This window comes from Cyrtonyx montezumae, unplaced genomic scaffold (genome assembly GCF_038088225.1).
Source record: "Cyrtonyx montezumae isolate F1298 unplaced genomic scaffold, pur_monq_1.0 scaffold_12, whole genome shotgun sequence".
NCBI lineage: Eukaryota > Metazoa > Chordata > Aves > Galliformes > Odontophoridae > Cyrtonyx > Cyrtonyx montezumae.
Genome location: NW_027071848.1, coordinates 15979520 through 16000843, shown reverse-complemented (window position 1 = coordinate 16000843; position 21324 = coordinate 15979520). Strand labels below are relative to the sequence as shown.

The window sequence follows — 21324 nt, the reverse complement described above, 5'->3', positions numbered from 1 at the left end:
CCTTTTTTTTTTTTTTTTTGACTTGAGAATGCAATTTTCGATTCCTGAGAATGTCTACCACTCATCTTCACCTTCAAAGAACTTCTTAGAGTAACTGCTGTGAGCAGTCCATTGTACTTCAGCTCTAATTATAATGATAGTGATCTTCCCTGCAGAGACCAACATTTTAGAAGTGGATAGCTATTGTAAAAGTGGCCCGTTGGGTACTGTTGAACTTTGCTTTCAGTGTTACTCAGATCTGTATGCATTTTCATAAACTCTCACTTTTCAGGCTCACAGACCTCATGGTCCCATTTTGGTAAAGCAAGGAGGTGTACTTTAAACTTGTACATACAGCTGTTAAATGACTAACTTTAAACATGTAATTAACCACTGAATTGGACAGGATACACTAAGAAAGGAGGGAGGAGGTGCATAATTTTACAGTTCTTGAAAACATGTGCCTACTATGCGTAAGTAACAACAACCAAAAAATGTATTTTATTTGAGGAATAGATTTAATTTTCTAAGTTTAGTTTCGACATATTCTGGAAATGTGCTAGTGCTAAGGAAGAGTTAATCAAACTACCAAGCTGCATCCTGCATAATTTTGAGGAGTGAGCCATATTATGTTTTCTACCCTTAATTAAGGAATAGTACCTTGTAGTATCACTGTGTGCAAATGTCATTCTTAAAAGAAAATGAAGTTTTTGCTAAGCCAAGATGGTTAAATAGGAACAGCTCTGCAATTACTGAACATACAAATCCCAGCTGTATCACTATAAAGTCTGCCAACAAACGGAATAATTGAATTTTCAGCCAGTCATACCAAATAACTAGGATATGTGCAAAATATAAAGATACTTCCTTTATTATTTATTCCATGCTTATTTTCTTAGATCTTTTTTCCTTAGAACTGTGACCAATTGCAGCCACTACAGGAATCAGTACGCCAGAAAAAAAATATTTCTGTGGTAGATTAACCATTTGAAAACAAAACTTGTAGCACTTTACATTCCTTCCATGGATACAATACATACTTGCTGAAATTGAAGATGATAAAATATGGAATTTTATGTCTGGGTTTTCTTTAGAAATTACTATGAGTGTGTCAAACCAATGTTAACCTAAAGGTGGCTTACTCATTAAGACATAGCTAATCAAAACTCCACTTAGATAGCATTCACATGGTAACGTGGTAACAAAGTGCCATCCTTTGCAACTAGGACCGAAAATAAGATATAGAAGTAAAATAAAATGTGATTTAATTTCTGGAATATTGATATTTCTGGCCAAGAAAGAAGAAAGGAGCATTTGCCTATTATGTAAAGAGTTTGTTCACTACCTTTACACTTCCTGATTGATTCAAGTTGGTGTTATCAATCTCCGTTTGACAAGAATTAAGGGCTCAGACATCCTCAAGTTACAACAATTTAACAAGCTGTATCACCTGTCAGCAGAACTGCAATGGCTATCTGTGTGACTGCTGGTAAGCCATGGAAAACACTAAGTAATGTAACATGACATTCTTTCATTCTGAAAAAAGATTTGGAAGATGTTTATATTCACTTAGAAATAAAAAAAGTAATGACTCTAGCTGGACTACCACTCAGCTGCACACAAGCAAAATAATGTATTATGCATAAACACATGAATATAGGTAGTACAGGTATTACATGTATTATTTGTATATATACATAAAATCCATTTGTAATATATACCTCGGTGCATTAACATCAATGCAAAGTATGTTGTTTTGAGTATACTCTTGAATCTTCACAAGAGAGAATATTGCCTCCCTTCTCCTGGTCTTTCATGTAAGAAGCAAGGAACTTTATTAAACAGTACTGCTGCAGACTGTGGTAAACACTGGAAAGAGAGTCTCCTGACAGCTGTAAAGGACAGCCATCTGCATGCATGGCCAATGCCCAAAAGTTCATGTTAAGCCACATCTTTCAAAAAAACACCAACTGCTGACATTAAAGCCTTTAGTTTCCAAGTTAGGGCCCTACAATTTTTTCATTTTTCATTTTGCTGTTTTTTTTTTTTTTTAATAAGAGTACCAAGCAGCCTTAGGGGAGAAAATGACTATTCAGGCATTTATCCTTTGTTTGGAAATCCTGAAAAATGTGGTTATAAATTAAAATTTTGAAACTTGATTTATTCATTTCCAAGCTCATTTCTGTTGCACTGCATATTTTGCAGAACTCCAATTGTTGACGACCTTTTATGTTTAAAATGGTAGAAAATTACACTGCATATGTGAATTTAAAATACAGTACTGGATATACACGGCCATGTCTTTAAGGCACAGTGAAACTCTACAATAGGTTTTTATTTTGGTAATTAAAGGATATTAATTCTTGGTCCTACTGTGGTCATCTTAGTTGAAATGATACAAAGGCACAAAAGGAACATTGTTTCGTACATAAAAAATTCAACTTTGAGAACTGCCATTGAAAAATATACTATGCAAGAATAAATTCTTAATTAACCTGGAAAAAAATTGGAGAGTAAGAAAAACATCAGAGAAAGTGGAGATAAAATCTATGCTGCGGCTGAACTGATATACCCCTGTCCCTCTATACATAATACTGTGGTTACTAATGTGAAAAGGTTGTATGTCTCTCTTTCATAACCAAAAGTACTAAACATCACCTGTTTGTGCAAAGAATATATTGCTGTTAATTTGATATTCTGGTATCAGTAACTAATTTTCTGGTTTTGCTCTCAGCAGCTTTGCATCCTCAACAGCTGAAGATGTCTAATATCACCTTTGCATAGAATTTCATTTCTTTTTCACTTCTCATAAATGTTCTTATGCACTAAATCAGTGACACAATAATGTCTGTGTCAGAACACATGTTTGTCAAGCACAGTAGAAAACTTACTTTCCCACTTCACTTCTCACGTGTTCAATTAATCCAATTTTTTTCCAGAGATGTTTTGGAAACAAGAACATATTATTTTAGGATAATCTCCTGTTCAAATCTAACTACATTATGTTAGTGCTTATGCTTATCTTTATCTTTCCTCATAGAAATCTAAAGTGATTAATAACACCTGCTCTGAAAAATTTCCTTTTCCTGTCACAGCGCTGGAAAACAGGAGAGTTTTTCTGCTTTTGGATAACTACTTAAAATCTCTCATGTACCTAGAATGAGCAAATAGTGAACTTCTAAAAATCTGTTTCAAATCCATGTTATCATAAATTTTGACATTTGAGACAAATGAAGAAATAGTGGATAAGCTCTTAGTTTATACATGCATCAAATCTTGATAAATTGTATTTACTATATAAGAAACCACCCTGCTCACAAATTCCACTTCCAATGTTGTGTATAACATTGATTACACTATCAAGTATGTGAAGCACAGGATGGAGGCTTTCTCTTTCTGTGGAATAACCAAATTTTCTGACATCCTTATCCTTATTATATTCTTAGATTACAGGTTATGTGTTTTCTCACAGAATTCTGCTGCTAAAACACTTAATCCTAAGAAAATACAAGCAGATGATGATAATGCTATGAATGTAGATATCCCAGAGTGTCAGAAGGGAATGGACTTGTTCTTGAAACATACCATTCTCTTGTCACTCATACAAAAAGATGAGAGAAGTGGCTCTCAGTTCCAAAATGCTTCTGAAGGTCAGTGTCCACATAAGCAGACCAAAAGTATGTGCTGTCTACAGAAACAGTATTTTCAAATGGGCAACTATTGTCCTTACCTGATTTCTGAAACAGGAGACCAAGACCACACATCCTTTAGAATTCAATCATAGAATTGTTTGAATTGGAAGGGAGCCTTACAGATCATCTAGTCTAACTCCCCTGCAAAGAACAAGGACACCTTCAGCTTGATCAGGTTGCTCAGAGCCCTGTCCAGCCTGACTTTGTGTGTCTCCAGAAACAGGGCATCTACCACCACTCTGAACAACCAGTTCCAGTGCCTCAATCAACCTTATTGTAAAAAACTTCCTTATATCCAGCGTTGATCTCCACTCATTAAGTTTGAAACTATTTCCCCTTTCCCAATCACAACAGGCCCTGCTGAAGAATTTGTCTCCTTCTTTCTTAAAGACCCTCTTCAGATATTGAAACATTGCTCTCAGGTCTCCCTTGAGCCTCCTCTTCTCCAGGGTGAACAGTGCCAGCATTCTCAGCCTGTCCTTGTAGGGAGATGTTCCATCCATTGGATCATATATTCACCAGTTGAATGACAATTTCATGCATGATTGTATGTAAAAATAAGTATGTCTGCTGACTGGCTACCTGCTGTGGTATTAGCATCACAGGTATACTGTGATCATCTTCAGACCTTTATAGCTTTTGTCAATACAAACTATCCATTCAAAAAACTACCTAATGCAAGTGATGCACTAGATGAGACCTGCTATAGTTGAATATCAAATTATTTACAGGATCATTTGCTCATTTTGCTTAAAATTGAGGTTGGTGGATTGAATCATAGAATCACAGAATTGTAGGGGTTAGAAGGGACCTCAAGAGATCATCGAGTCCAACTCCTCTGCCAAAGCAGGTTCCCTACACCAGGTTGCACAGGTAGGCGTCCAGGAGGGTCTTGAATATCTCCAGAGAAGGAGACTCCACAACTCCCCTGGGCAGCTGTGCCAGTGCTCCATCACCTTCACCGTAAAAAAATAATATTTAGTCCAGTAAACTCAGCTAGCAGTAATAAGAAAATTCAGTAAAATTCTGATACCCTTCCTATTTTGCTTCCTGAAATAAACAGGTAAGGAATACATGTCTCATACAGCATGAAGAAAATGTTAAACAGAGAAAAGACTCTTCAATGGACATCACACTGAGTAACACAGTGCCTGATGTCACCATGCTTGGCAACAGGAAACCTAGAGAAGGATTAGCAACTTTTATCTTCTACAAATTACTCAGTGGAAGAGAAGGGTTTCCATCATAGAATCACCAAGGCTGGAAAAGTCCTCCAAGATCATCCTGTCCAATCATCCACCTACCACCAATATTATTCCACTAAACCATGTCCCTCAATACAACACCTAAATGTTTCTTGAACATCTCCAGGTATCACATCCTTGGGCAACCTGTTCTATGCCTGACCATTCTTTCAGGCCATTCTTTCTCATCCTATTACCATATTTCCTATCCTATCACTAGTTAGGGAGGAGAAGTGGCTGACCTCCACCTTTCCACAGTCTTCTTTCAAGTTGCTGTCGAGAGTGACAATGCTTCCCCTGAGCCTCCTCTTCTCCAGACTGAACCATCCCAGTCTACTCAACTGCTCCTCTTAAGACCTGTGCTCTGGACCTCTTACCATTTTTGTTGGTCTTCTCTGGACATGCTCCAGGGCTTTGATGTCTTTCCTGTAGTGAAATGCCCCAGACTGAACACAGTGGTCTCATCACATCTGAGTAGAGAGGAACTATCACTTCCCTGTTCCTGCTGACAATACAATTTCTGATACAGTCCAGTATGCCACTGGCTTCCTTGACCACCTAGGCACACTGCTGGCTCATATTTAGCTGATCATTGACAAACATCCCTAAGTCTGTTTCTTCCACACAATCTTCCAGTCACTCAGCCCCAAGCCTGTAGTGTTGCATGGGGTTGTTGTGACGAAAGGGCAGGACCCAGCACTTGGTCTCATTGAGCTTTATCCCATTGGTCTCAGCCCAGTGATCCAGCCTATCGAGATCCCTCTGAAGGACCTTCCTACCCCCCAGGCAGATTGACATTTCCTCCCATCTTAGTGTAATCTGATGAAGAGTGCACTCAATCCCCTTGTCCAGGTCATCAATATAGATATAAAAAAGGACAGACCAGTATTGACCCCTGGGGAGCAACATTCATGACTGGTTGCTGGCTGAATTTAACTCCATTTACCACCACTCTCTGCTCCTGGGCCTCCAGCCAGTTCTTTACTCAGCAAAGAGTATACCCACTCAAGCCATGGGCTGCCAGCTTCTCTAGGAGAATATTCTCTTAAAAGTGCTGAAAATTAGGATGTGTGATTTTAAAATCAAACTAAGAGGTTGGGGGAGAAGTCATGAACAAGGTTTGTAACTTCCTACAGATGTAAATTCTGGAAGGGAAGGTAATGATGGGGTTTCTTCCTTCGGTAAAATCTTAAGAGCCCTTTTCCAAGAAGCATGAGATTAAAGTTCAGCCCCATCCTCTGCAACCTGAACGGAGAATGTTTTAGACACTAAGTTATCAATTGTTCTGGGTAAAAGTTTATTTCATCTCTCCAGATGAATTTGGTCAGTTTTAAAACTTCAGGAGTAGTAAGTACCCTTCTTAGAGTAGCCAACAGCCATGAGAAATGTATTTGTGGAATGTAAGAAATTTAAGCAAACCATAATCAGATTTGTGACCCACTTATGTTTTTCCTGTTTATAGTTACGTTCAAATATCAGTAGTTTAGAATAAGTTTTCAAGGCAAGGAAACTACATCTGATTTTTCATTCTTATTCTTTAAAAAACGCAACTGCTAGCTATTTTCATGTGTTGGTAGGGAAAATATGTTTTAACTGTGGAAAACTGTGTTTATATAATTAGGACAGTTTCATAACACTTGTACACAACTGGGATGAATTATGATTCTGACTTAGAGTGGAAGTTAAGAGTTGCAGAACCAATACTATTGGTATTTTCTAACTTCATGTTCAATTCTGCAACTTTAAGATTTAAAAAAATTAAATGCATGTAATCTGAAATATATGGCATTAAGGACATTTTTTCAAAATTTTATAATGTAAATGCTGAGTGCCCTTAAAAGCTGGACATTCCTCACCATCTTCTTTTAATACTGCATATATCAAAGTAAATTTCATTGTTTACTGCAAAGAAAGTTACTTATTGTGCAAAGCTATGCATGCACATGAATACTACAGTACAGATGAAAAAGACATAGCTTTGAAGTCTGAAATAATAATAGCTTATATAAAGCAGTTTTAATTTACCATTTAAAGCTTTGAGGATAAAGCTAAGCTGTACAGATCAAAAGGCAGTACTGCTTTTCCAGTACTTTTTTGTTGGATTTTATTGTAATTTTCTAATTACAGAAGTATGAGATTACTTTAAAGCGTACAAGCTCCTAACTTTGCTATTTTACATAATCTGAGTTACCACATCTCCCATCTTAATAGAATTCAGAAGGAATTAGTCAAAGAATATAGAAGACATACTGAAAGGTTATCCTCTTTGAAAGGTCAACCTCAATTGGATTCATCTGATCAAAGCAAACATCTACATCTCAGTGGGTCACCATCTAAGTGTTCTCACATTTTGGAGATGATATCTAATTTTATTAAGAAGGAATGAAAAAAAAAGACCTTATTTTTCTCCTTAAAAATAATTAAAAAAAAATAAAAAGGCAGTAAGAGGAACCTCAGGTATAAGGAAGACAGATATAAGCACATAACACTTATTTCATCTAACCTGACACTGGCAACTCACTGAAATAAACTCTAACATGATAAGTCTAAAGACAAAGTCAGTCTACTCACTTCAGTCTCTCTTTATAAAACATAGCTAGAAATAGAAAACTCCTGATAAGTGGTTCTTTTTTTATTTTCTGAAAAAACTTAGTGGGATCATAGACTTGAAAGACTACTTAGCATTAGATATAGAAGCTTAACTTATCTGGCTTTCCTGAACTCTTGAGGTACTTAATTCGCTCCACTGATTACCAGTGTGAGATTGGGCTGAGAAGTTCAGTGTTAAGCATGAGCTTTTATATGCCTAAATGAGGGTGCATGAATTCCATCCTAAATTTCCACAAAGATGTATGGTAAATAAAAATATACGTACATTCAATAGCATGCACTATAATCTAAGCTCATACATGTATTCTTAGATTTTAATATATATATATGTATACACACACACAAACCACTGGACTTGAACGAAAGATCATTAAAATTGGTGGATGCAACCTTTTATTTAAAAAAAGAGATCACCTTTTCCAGAAAAAGTCACAGTCTGTACCTCAGACAGAGGCACAAATCACTGCCCAAAATAACACATTCTCTGATCTTTGTAAAATAAGTGGTTGGCAGGGCACTGCTTCAGCAGAAGTGAACCATTAAGAGCAACACTTGTACAAGGCCTACCACCAGAAAAATTAAAGGAAGGTAGAGAAATCCTGGAACGATACCAGTGATTGGTGGAATACTAGATCTTTTCAGCTCATCAGGTGTTACTTTATTATGAATCATCATTGATAAGGCCTGTAGTACATCACTCTTATTCTAAGATTATACATCTTGCTCTGTTTCCAATGCATTCTAGTGCTCCACTGATTTCTCTGGATTCTTTCGTGCTGTTACACTTTTCAGTGATTTTCTTAATAGACAGTTGGCAAATATTTGAAGTTGTAGTCTGCATGAATTCCCTGTTCTTTACTGTTTTTGTTAATTTGTTTTTATTATTTTACTTTTGTTATTTTTTTTAATGTAAGAGGAACACAGCCTGCATATTTTTGAACCAAAGAACATAGCCAACAGTATCTATCAGCACAAAGTAGGATGAGAATAAAAAAAATACAACACACTGTCAAGCATTTCTTTAGCAGTACTTTATGTTCACGTCAGTCACCATTTCAAGGCTGTGTATCCATAAGCTGCAGCAATCAGTATGTATTTATATGGAAGGCAGAAAAACACATTATTGTTGGATTGGTATTAATGCAAGCATATCCAGAATTACCTTGGTCATTTTATGAGAGAAAATGAAACTAATATTTTCAGTTTGAATATAGCTTAAAACCATAATATTAATATATTTCAAGTAATCTCAGAGTTCTGTAATTAGAAAATGACAAAAAAAAAAAAAAAAGGTTACTGGAAATGTGTAACTATATTTTTAGACTACACTCAAATGCAAAAAAAAAAAAGGTTAAAGTTAACTGAAAAAATATTTTTCCCTTTTTCCACAACGCATGTAATACTGCAAAAATTTTTACCAACAATAAAGGCCAAGTTAAGTCAAAACCTTGCAAATCCACTCCATACAATGAACAGACAATTACTTTTAGGCATTGCAAGACTGGACCAAAAGACTAGCCACACTGTACACATAGACACACACAAAAAAAGAAGTAGTGCTTATTCAGTGCAGGTCAACGATTAGCCTCTTCTCTGTAACTCAGGAATTTCAAGTTCACTTTAATCTAGTGTAATTGAGCTAACCAGCTCTTACATTAAAAAGTAATGATTAAGTTAAATTTCTTGCAGACTTTCTGTACCTAAAACAAACATTCAGTATGCCTCTGGCAAAGAGGGATACTAATTATAGGATTGACTCATAAGATGAAAGGTTGCACAAGTTACTACTAGAAACAGAAGTATGGTAAACTGGCTTGAAAAAAACATACTGAAATTCTCATACTCTGCATTTAATATGAGAAATTTGTTTTGTAACTGTACTTAACAGTGTTAAGACACAATACTAAATATGGTTACAAACTGCTTGTTATTTTATTGGAATGAACTAGAAGTGAATACTACAACTACAAAGCTCTTCATACTATACACTAAGGAATTTTTTTTTAATGTCATAAAGAAATGAGCTTTCTACAACAAATTGTTCCTATACAAAATTGCAGAACTAAGTATTTTGGTCACTCAATTTTTGCTTGTTATTATGCTCTTAAGATGCATATTTTAAGGATTCGTTGCTTTATCAGACAACAAATCTCTAACTTCACTCTTCACGCAATCCTTCAGTCCCTGATTTAAAAGGAATCATGAAAGAAGCACATCAAGGCCCCAGACATCTGTGGGGAGGGACACACAAGTTCAAAAGAAGTTTTGTATTTCAAAATGAAACTTCCACTGGGATTAACAGATAGCGTTGCCATCTGTGAGTTAGAACAAAGATAGGAAAATCAATTCAATTTGATTCAATATAACTATAATGCCAGATGAGCACCACATATGTAAACTTTATTAACACTTACGTGAGCTTGTGATGTGAATTAACCATGAAATAGAATGCAACTATTTTAAAATGTCAACTAGTGATTTTAATCTCATGCTATATATATTATTCATCATACATCTAGAAATGAGGTGTGTATCTCAAAGAGATTTACGCTGGAACTTTGTGCTCATAGGTACATTAATACATGCCTGAGTAGATAAATGAAGTAGTTTCTTGAGATGTTGGTTCTTTAAAGTATGATATGTGCAATAGTACTTGACTTTACAACTCTGAAATTATTTTTTAGCAGCCAGGATACAAAAAGAAAACCAAACAGCTGTCACTCTTATACAACAGTGGCAACACTGTCAGTACGTTTTGGTATGCTTCAAATAGTTAACTATTAAAGGGATTAAAGTAATTTTCCATTCTCAGAAACATGACACAAAGTGCAGAGGGCACTCCTGTACCCAGTGCTTGCAGGAATGGTTCAGGTTCATCCATATTATGACTATGAGCTACATTTGTTTTAGTGAGAGAAAGGATCTAATTCAGTTAAAAATATCCATTTGGAATGAAGGTGGCTCATTAGTTGAAATCCATGACAGGTTGAAGGGAAGATAAGGCTTTGAGACTCCTCACAGTCTTCATTTTTAAGTTTTCTATCAACGATAAATAATCACAAAACAAAATGACAAAGTACAATTGTGAATAAATAGCACTTCTCTTAAATACTCTGGAAGAAGGAAAAAAAGTTTCCCCTTAAGAATGCTAAGCTGACAAGAAGAAAAATTCTTTCAAAGATCCACGGACTAGTATGAAGCAAGCATTAAAAAAGAAGATCCATCAGATCCATCCATTCAATGACAACCACCAAACACTGACAGGTGTTCAGCCAACAAACCAAATTCAGTCGAATCCAGATAAATACAGAACTTAAATAATACAGAAGTAGAATGACAGGAAAAAATGGGCTGTCAGAATGCACTTCCTTTCTTTATGACCTCAGGGGCACAGCAATGATGGTCATCAGCAGAAATGGGTGGGACATAAACCCACCCACCAACTCTGGAAGAGGAAACCTTGTGACTTTTCCTGATCATTTAAAAGATGCAAGCCATTTCAACATTTTTAAGCTAAATTTTGTACTATGGAAAAATTCTTTTTCTCCCTTTTCTTCTTTGTCCTTCGGAGTTTGTTGCACTCCTTCTCTCAACTTGTTTGCTTTTTTCAAGGTAAGTGGTGGATAGAAATGAGGGAAGCTTCTATTTCTGTCAAGATATCTTTCTACTATCTGTAACACCTACTTAATAGTAAGCATCTACATAATGGAATACTTCTATAGACACAGGCACAGAAATTAAAGGTATAAAAAATATGAGTTAGAAAAAACAGGTTGGGATTGTAGAGGCAAAAAACAAAACAAAAAACCATATGATCCAGGCAAGGGGAGTTTTGGAAAGTAATAAAGCCATGAAACAAATCTATATTTTCCTCTCTATTAAGTAATGTTCCAGAATTATTTTCACTGATTTTAGTGGTAATGTCTCTTTTACTAGAAAAAGGAAGAATCTTCCTCCCTTTTTGTTTGCAACTTTTTATTTCAGGAGGAAAACACAGCAGACAAACTGACTTCAAAATAAGAAAAAGAGATGTTTGACTAGGTTATGTGTGAATCTTTCCCCAGTGGGTCAGATCCACTGCAATTATCAATGCCAAGAAAATGAAAGTATTTAGGCTTTCTAGGCTAACTCACTTTGATCTACGATGAGTGAAAGAAACAACATTGCAATAAAATTTTATAAGACAAGAATAGCAATTCTCATCTCTCTGAAACACCTAGTAAAATATCTTTCAGACTTGTTGAAGATAAGTTGCTCTATCATCAGGTCACATATGGAAAATATCAGAGAGACTTATAACTTTCTTTTTTTCAAGTGTACAGTTCAGTTATAAGATAATGGAAAGCTAATGGCTCTGTAATAAAACAGCCCTGATATTTATAAGCTAACGATGCTATTAGCTTTACTTAAATTAGCTGTCAGTTCTTATAACTTTTGTGAAAGGTTTACATAGTGCTCCAGCTGCTTTCTATCACAGTGTCCAACATGGATGAGAGGATTATGAGATGCTATGGTGTAACATCAAATCAGAAAAAATACTGAAATAAGATGGACAAACATGTAGGAATAGAACAAAATAATTAAAATCAGTTCCACTTGCTATACATCTTCAGCTTGTAGTTGTCTTAATTTGAACATTATAATGCCTGCCTCCAAAGGCAGCTTTATATTAGTTAAATAAAGTTGATTGTATGAAGTAAAAGTAATGGTTGGCAAAACACTATCTGGAGTCTTACAGCTTTCAAATCACAAATTTCTGGAAATGGAAAAAGAGAATGTTAAGAGAAAACTAAAATTATATAATGAATGAAGAAAAGCTAGTGTAGAATTGAGTGGTCTAGGGAGCTGCTTTGGCAGGGAGGTTGGACTCGATGATCTCTACAGATCCCTTGCAGCCCCTACAGTTCTGCGATTCTGTGAATGTCACTCAAAAATTACTCTCAAGTTTAATCATAGATATAGCATTTTAATAAAACAAACAAACAAACAGAAAGAATTCCAGCAAAGCTGAGAAAACGATTTTTTTTTCTGAAGTATTTTCAAGAACACATACGTTGCCACCAAGCTTTCAGCCACTTCTATTACTTTTTATCAAGTATTCTATCACCATCCTCCAGACCACAATTGCTAGCTTTTTACCTTCTGTGCTGTCTAAGCAACTGTGCTCTGAAGTACGGCCCTTGTACATCTGAAATATCCATTACATTCTTATGGAAGTTCACAAATCCAAATTAGTACACTTTAGCACATCTTACTTTTCTTTTATCAGCTACATTTACCACCAGGAGGAAGGAAGTACTATCAAATTTTAGCCCTCAAAAAGCACCTTTCATAATTGAAACAAAGTACCTTTTAGACTAAAAGAGTGTTATTCAGCAGAGGATTAGGACACTTATTAATTCTCAGAAACAATAAACTGCAAACATACAGAACCAAACTAAGAAAATAATCTGTAGAAAAAAACTGTGTAGGGAGCTTTGAAACCTTAGTGGAAGTGATGTATAAGTGCTAAAGAATTGAAGTGGCTAAGACATGGAAACTTAATATAAGTGATGCCTTCGTTATAATCTGCTACACGCATTTAGTCTCAAGAAACCACAATCTTCACTTTTATTGCTTATCTTAGTAAAGATTGATTGTTTTCAAGTGTAAAATTTTGGGAAGATGTTGAAGAGATCTGGTGCACAGGTAGCAATCTTCTTGATCCTCCCAGTTGGAGATTGAGAACTAGGCACAAAGAGGACAATTGACCAGCTGAATGAATGGTTGTGTAGATGCTGTCATGCTCAGGGTTTTGGGTATTATGCTCTCAGATGCACCTTTGGGAGACCAGATAGGCTGACACTGGATAGGACTCAATTGACCAGGAAGGGCAGGAATGTTCAAGGCAGCAAGATGGCTGGGCTTATTGGCAGAGCTTAAAACAAGATTTGACGAGGGAATGGGATGTATTACTGAGTGACTGAGAAGAGCCAGATAACACTTTTGGATGAAGCACAGGAAAACCTCAGATTTGTCCCAGGGAATCTGGGAGGGATCCTTAAAGAACACAACAAGGCCAATAGCCACAGAGATGCCTCTGTGCCAACAAACGCAGCATGGGAAATAAGCAGGAGACAGAAACTGAGGTGCTATTAGAAAACTGTGAACTAATTGTTATCACAGAAATAAGGTGGGATGAATCGTACAATTGGAATACAACAATCAAGGTCCAGTAGCTTTTTAAAAGGGATAGGCAGAGCAAGAGGAGATGGGGAGTTGCCTTCCATATTACAAAGTGGACAGATTGCAAAGAGCTTCCTCTGAGAAACAGCCTCAGGTTGAGAGCTTGTGTGTTAAAACCAGACACCAGATCAATAAAGGACATCTGGTGGTTGGGGGTCTACTACAGGCTGGCTGATCAATGGAAGCCTGTTGATGAGGTATTCTAGCTTCAGCTACAAGAGATGTCACACTCACAGGCTCTCATCCTGAAAGGGGATTTCAACCACCCAGATATCTGCTGGGGAGGATATCTTCCTGATCCAGATATTGAACAGACCAATTAGAGGTAAAAGCATTACTAGATCTGGTGCTCACCAATGTAGAGAAGATGGTTAAAGAAGACTGAAAGCAGTCTGGGCTGTAGTGGCTATGACATGGTGGAGTTCATGACTTAGAGGAATATAGACCTGGAAATAGAAGAGTAAACACCCTGAACTTCAGGAGAGGAAATCCCCTGAGAAACTGTCCTTAGGGACAAAGGAACAGAACAGAACTGGCAGCAATTTAAGAATGCCTTTCTGATAGAGCTCTCCATTCTCTAGCATAAGAAACTGAGCAGAGGAGGCAGAAAACTGACATGGCTGAACAAGGACCTACTGATCAAACTGAATACAACTGATAAGAAGGAAAAGTACAGGCAGTGGAAGCAAAGAAGAGTGGTCTGGGAAGAAAACAGGGATTCCATCCAGAAATACGATCGGAAAAATGGATGAGGTGCAGATGGAAATAAATTTGCTGAGGGATGTGAAAAATATCAAGAAGGGATCTATACAGAAAGAGGCATCCAAATGAGAATACATCCCCTCTGAAATAAGAAGAGAGAACTGACTTCAATGGACATGGAGAAGGTTGATGTAGTCAATATGTTATTTGCCTTGGTGAGGGAGTGCAGGAGGTGACTGCCCCCCCCCCGCTCCATCTTTGCAAGGCTCCATATGCACCCAGGTCTGTGGCTTCCAGCATAAGATGCAGACCTACTGGAATGGGTTGAGAGGAGAGACACAAAGACAGTCAGAGTGCTGGAACATTTCTCATAAATAAAGGTAAGACCTTATTAAGCCTTTCAGTACTTAAAGGGAGCCTATAAGCCTGAGGGAGACTGAGTTTTCACACAGGTGGACAGTGATTGGACAAGGGGGTACGGCTTTAAACTAAGAGGGGAAATTTAGATTAGATGATAGGAAGTTCTTGCCCAGATACACCTCAGCCCTGGAGGCACTCAAGGCCAAGTTGGATGGCACTTCTGGGGAGCTTGATCTGGTGGTTAAAACCCTGCACACTGAAGGAAGGTTGTAACTATAAGTTGCTATGAAGGTAGCGTGTATTTATTTTCATGGAAAGTACAACAGATACAAGTAGCAAAGTAGCACTATTTGACAGAGCAAATTCTGAGCTACAAAACATTGTTTTCAACAGGGTCACCACTATTAGCTAAGCATTTTTGTCAGCAGTGAAGAAGAGCCTGCATGTCATGCTCATAAAAATTGACATGGCCCTCTGGAGCATGGCTTTTCTTTCACATCGCTGTAGCTACAGCTGAAAAGCACCACACACCACCTCACTGTGATCACATTCACTGCTTGCTTCCAATATTCTGCAAGCATCAACGAATACTCATGGGTGCAAATTTTATCACCTGGAAGCACTCGATTGCACACCTTTGCTGCACATGCACTTCCATGTCAGACAGCATTCTGTCAGAATGCCTCTTTGCTGCTATCTGTCACACAGCAACAAAACCTAAAGAAACATTGGTGGGAAGGTTTTGCTCCTAATGCACTACCACCAACATCTGCCTCTGAAATTGTGAGCCAACATAATAAAACAGGAGGCAGTACTTTCATAGCTGTCCTTATAGACGATGTTTAAGATGCCTTCCAACATAAGCCATTATATGATACAATGAAATTGCTGTTATATTTGAATAACCATAATTGAAATGAACATAAAATGTGCCTCATGACATGAACAGTCGCACATTTACATCTGCTTGTTGGATTGTTTCAAGTGCACATGATGTTACCATCAAATTGTAGATATTTTCCTCCTGTGATTTATTCAAGAAAACATTACTGCCTCATTGATGCAAATAAAGCATTTACTTCCTAGAATACATAGACTAGTTTCCCAAGCTCCTCATGGAATAGTATCCTTTCTCTACTCTCTAATCTTCCCAATGCTCCTTGTTTTATGCCATAAAGAAGAAAGCAGAAGAAATCATGACTTGGGTTGAACATACAATACTTTTATTTTATTTATTTATGCATGTGTTCATTTTAACATGAGAGTAAGGAGTGCTAATGTGATCCTGGCTTAAGTGCTCTTAGTGTCTGAATTTTAACTCTGTCTCCTGAGTTATTCCAGTTTGCTTGTACAACCAAATTCTATCATGTATTGCACACAGCAGGAGTAGACCACCGACTGTAAAGGTCCAGAAAGAAACAGTAACATGAAAGTCGTAGGAACTAGTTTTTTCAAAAAGTTTAAAAATGTTTACAGGTTTTTCTTCCCAGTGGCAGGCTTATTCAGAGGCTAAAGAAGTCAGGTGATATTCAGATGCAGTTCTATATTCTGAGTTGAACAATACAACAGGAAATACTTGTAGGAATAGCTGACATAGCCAAGCTGATCAAAACAGAATCAATACACTTATTTTATCTGCCACCACCACGTGGCCAAAAGACAACACAGTATGGTTTATTACATTTTTTGCTTATTTTCTAATGCAATCTAGCAGAAAACATAGTACTTACTCAAAGAAAGCAATGAGATATTTGAGAAATTTGCTTTTTACCCCAGCCTTTTGAACATCCTTCCTTCAGCTGTGCAAGCTTTGGTGTTAACCTTAATAAAGTAATTGTTTTTAATACCATGGAGGGATCTGCAGTCTACCTTACTGAATAGTTTCATGAGCAGTTTTAGAGTAGTCAGTGGGGTAGCATTACACTGGTCTAGACAGTCAGAAGGGAGAACTCTCGAAGTCTGACTCATTGCTGAGAAAAAACTATAATCTATCATCAAATAACATCTACATCACTCTTTGCTGAACGGACCAGTTTGGGACAAGTTATGCTATCTTACATTTCAGAAATCACATTTGTGATTGACTGTGTTTTCACTCTAGTTCATAGTTCAAATTATTCCTTTTCTGTCTTTCAGTAGAAACTTATTATCTACAGCTGAAAGAAACAATGTCAGTTTAGAAAGTGTATATAAATAGTCATTTAAAAAACATGCTTTCATTTCAAATGTTTAGATGCTTCCTCTATATATAGGATTGGTATTTACAGTTTATTTACCTGAACTAAGCAAAATACAACTACATCACTATGTATTTAAATTTCTGGCATCCCAAGACACACAAGTTATTGTCTTCCCTTTTAAGTTTAGACAAAGGTGATAGCAACTCTCCCGGCCTCTAATACTCTCTTTACTTGTTCATTATAGAATCCTTTCAACTTTGCCTTTAGCAATTCACAAACTCATTTTTCCCTGAGTAAATATTTAAACCAGATCTGTTTAAAAATGTCTACAGAGAGAAAGAAGATAAAAGCAAGCATTTAGATTTATAGCTAACTGGGTAATAATCAACAGCTAGTGGTGCTGAAAGGACTTCATCCATGTCTCAGCTTTAACACGAACCTTTAGTCCAGGCAGGGGGCTGTGAGTCTTTGTGTCCTTTTGGTAACTCTTAAACAAATAAAAAATTTGCCACACACCTCAGGGGACAATTAATTCATTGAAACAAGACATTTCAACTTCTCCTTTTCATCTGCACTGTAAGAGTTTGCTGCACTAATATTTGTCTTTCTGTTTCATAGTGGAAAGAAAGAAGATAAGAAAAGTACGGAATAAGAACTTGGCCTGCTGTAATTGAGAGCCTGCCCCATACACCTAGACACCTAGTAATTTGTCTCCATTTAACTACAATTAATGCAAACTTAAATTTTTAAGCTGTCAAAATTTATGAATTACTAAAATAAACTGCAAGCATTTTCAGCATAAGGTTTCCAAACCTGACTTTCACACATTATTGTTCATACTTTCTTGTAGAGGTGCACTTTCTATTTAGGCTTAAAAGTGAGATATTTCCCCCTTGTGATGTTAAATAAAATTCTCGTAAACAGTTTCAGTTCATTCTGATCACTCTAGGCATAACTTTCTATGCTGTTCTGAGGAACAGAAGATACACTTCCTTAAAGTGAGATATCTTATGTCAGAGACCTGAGGAACCAATAAGCAAATTCTTAACTCAAGTCTTCTGTAAATCACAGTGAAATTCTGTATTTTCACTTCATGGTAGGGTTTCAGTTTATAAAGACTGTAATAGTTTTTTGTACTCAAAGATCCGATGCATTTCAGAAACTTGACAACTCATTCTTTCTATAAAGAATTGCTTCAATTTGGAAAGAGGAGAAAGCTTCCAAAACATAACAGTTACAGAAAGATACAAGGAAACCCAACATTATGCTGAAGTAATTCTATTTTTCATATTACAAAGCAGACAACAATAAATGCAATTAAAATCTACTCCTATTATGGAGTTAAGAACTCAATGGGATATAGACCATCAAAAGTCTTAGAAAAAGTATTAAAAAGCTTCTGTTACAGAATAAGGGGTCTCATTTTAAAAAGATTCATATCCTATCATTGAGCAAAAATGAGGAAAGAAACTGCTTACCTGTTTCCTGCTTAATGCATATAACACTACTAAGTTTATCTATACCAGTCTCCCTTGCTGTAACCTTAGATGTCATTTTAAAAAATATCAACAAATAATCCTTTCTGCATGCTACAAACTTTTATTCACTAATTAGAACTGGAATCAACCACGTAATGGGACAGAGGACTGTTTATCCTCCACTGATCGGTCATATAGCTTTGTAATAACAGTGCTGAACCTGCTCAAAAGTATTCACAGAACGGTTTACTAACAAAAAAGAAAAACGAGTTGTGCAAAGAATTCTTCATTAACATTTTTTTTCCAACTTAAACATTCAAGAGCTTTAAGTTCATTTTACTCCAACAGGAGGTGAGGAACACTTACAGTGCGGTTCATAGGGAGGAGGAGGATCACCACAAGGAACACACTCCATGTCTTGAAAGCCTCCAAGCTTGGTCTTCCTATAAAAACTAGAAAACACAAGAATAATTCATAGCAATAAAATCTTTCTCACAGAAGTTTGAATGATGTCATACTCTCATACAAAGAACTTATCCAAAATACCCTCCTAATTATGTAGGTATGGCTTTATTTTTTCAACCAGACGTAGTAGTAATCTAGCTAAATGTTTTCTGTAGCAGTGCATTAAAAAAAAAGTACTGACTTTACTTATGTTAAACTAGTAACATTAAAATTCCTTTAAAATATGAAAGCCAGCAGCTAAACCAAACAGCTTTCCAATTTCTCAAGAAATTTCCACACTAACAACATGAATAACAGATCCATAGGCTCAAAGACTAGAGGTGCCAATGAGATCATTCACTCTGAATGAAATCTATTAACATCTGTTTGTAGCTGACACAGCTACTGAATCATTTTGAATCTGGAAAATAGAAAATGACACTTTGGAAACCAGTGCAAAACAGATACCATTATGTTTTATGAGAGAGAATAGCTAAACCTTCAGTTTGGTCAGCAGTATATTATATGTGCACCCATTCTCTTAGGCAGCATCTAAAGTGATGGATAGGGTATGTAAGTGGTGCCATGTTCTACAGCTCTTTTCTTCGTAATGTCCAGACTAGAAAATAAATGATTCCTCTACCCATGCTTCCAAACTCACTGCCAGTAAAAGCAAGTTGTGTTAACAGCTTCCATCTCAACATGTACTCAGCACATGGATCTAGAGCAGAATACTGACTAGCAAGATCAGGCCCCACAATTTAGGTTTAGCCCTAATCATGTTTTATTCAGGCTTCCTTTTTCCTTCCTTTTCTATCTTGAAAAAATACCCAAGAAAATCATCTCCAGTCTAATAGCCAGGTAAGTCCTACAATACACATGTATTAATACGCTGTATAAGAACATAAACAATAATTTGGCTTTAGGCCTTTTCAGATGTCATTGTCAGTAGCATCTAATCTTAAACTGTGACTTAACTAATATTGGTTATCAAAGCTTTACTAATTGCTTTTTAAATGAAAAGGCCTCTCTTCTGGCTATAGAGGAATAATATGAGGAGCTTCAACAGCACTCAGGTAATTGTTAGCTGCTTTGAAAATAAACATAAAAATAAGTATGTAAAAGTAAAAGTATGTATAAAAGCAAGTACATAAGTAAACATAAAAATTAAATTGTTCCATGTATCTACAACTATATATCTGAAATACATATCCTGATGCTGCTACAATTATAAATCAGTTCTTATAACCTACACCTATACCAATTAAACTACCAGCCAATAGCTCAAAATGAGTTGTCTTTTGAAATGTCTTTTAACAAATTCATGGTAGATACTGGTAATAGTGTAAGTTGGCCACAGTGTAAAGAACAGTATTTTAGAGACCTTGCTACTAGATTCTAGTATCTTTAGAATCTTGCAACTAGATTCTATAAATGGAGAAGACTAGAACGAAGATCCAGGGTGACCAGATCAAGCAAATAAAGCACAGCTCCTGACTTACAACATGGCTGTTTGATTGAGTCTCCGCACTTACAATTTGTTCCAAAATAATTCCTTTAAATACATTAATGAATTTTCATCTAGGATCATGCTCTAAGAATTTAACAAAACAGTAAATGAAATTCAGGAGCATGAACCAAAATCATTACTCTAGTCCGGAAAACATACATGTATGAGAACTAAAATGCATTGACCCAAGGAGAGGAGAAAAAAAAACAACAACCAAATAACGTGATCAGTCTTCAAGAAGGTAAATGTCTGTGCTATAACAAACTAAATATTTTGAAACAGTGAAGGAACTCACAAGTGACAACATTTGGAAGTATTTTACTCAGGCATTGAACAAGGCAGTTCTCTAATAAATCAAATAGGTGTTTGTCAGACTATTTTGACAGATGAGAATTAAGACAAATTCTGCAATTAGTTGCTTGGATGATACAAAAAGATATTGGAAAAACCATGATCAGAACACGGGTCCTTCTAACATATATAGAGGATCTATCCAAACATTCATCTGGAAAATATCATCAATCAACATTAATGAAAATAAGTTTTGAATTTCTTCAAGTCTCATGTTTAGAAATGGCCTTACCCCGGTAAACAGTCTCCACATAGTGCATTGCTGGTGGCAGAACAGTTGGCCTTCTGAAACCGGTTAACTAGTGCACAGTCCAGACAAGGCTTGCACTTCTGAAAGCCCCAGTCTTCCTTGAATCTGTTTGGCCTGCACGTCATGCACTGTGCATCCTCCCCATATCCAAAGCCGCATTCCTGTAGGGATTAACAAGCAACAGTAAGCTATTCAGTCACTGAAAGCATGAACAAGAAGAGAAGGCTGGGATAAAATGAAGACCTAGTATAATTATTACCAAGAGTAGTCTTTCTAGAGACAAAAGCAATTCATTCAGC

The 21324-nt window shown here is 36.4% G+C and overlaps 1 protein-coding gene across 3 annotated transcripts in view; it reads right to left on the bottom strand.

The window, feature by feature from the left end:
* Positions 1 to 21324, bottom strand: part of TNFRSF19 (TNF receptor superfamily member 19) — a 54766-nt gene that overhangs the window by 9899 nt on the left and 23543 nt on the right. For all 3 annotated transcript variants that reach the window (XM_065730123.1, XM_065730124.1, XM_065730125.1), the window contains 2 exons: positions 21008 to 21186; positions 18837 to 18922 (listed from right to left, as the gene is read on the bottom strand). In XM_065730123.1, coding sequence (XP_065586195.1) covers positions 18837 to 18922; positions 21008 to 21186 — 265 coding nt within the window. The remainder of the gene's footprint in view (positions 1 to 18836; positions 18923 to 21007; positions 21187 to 21324) is intronic.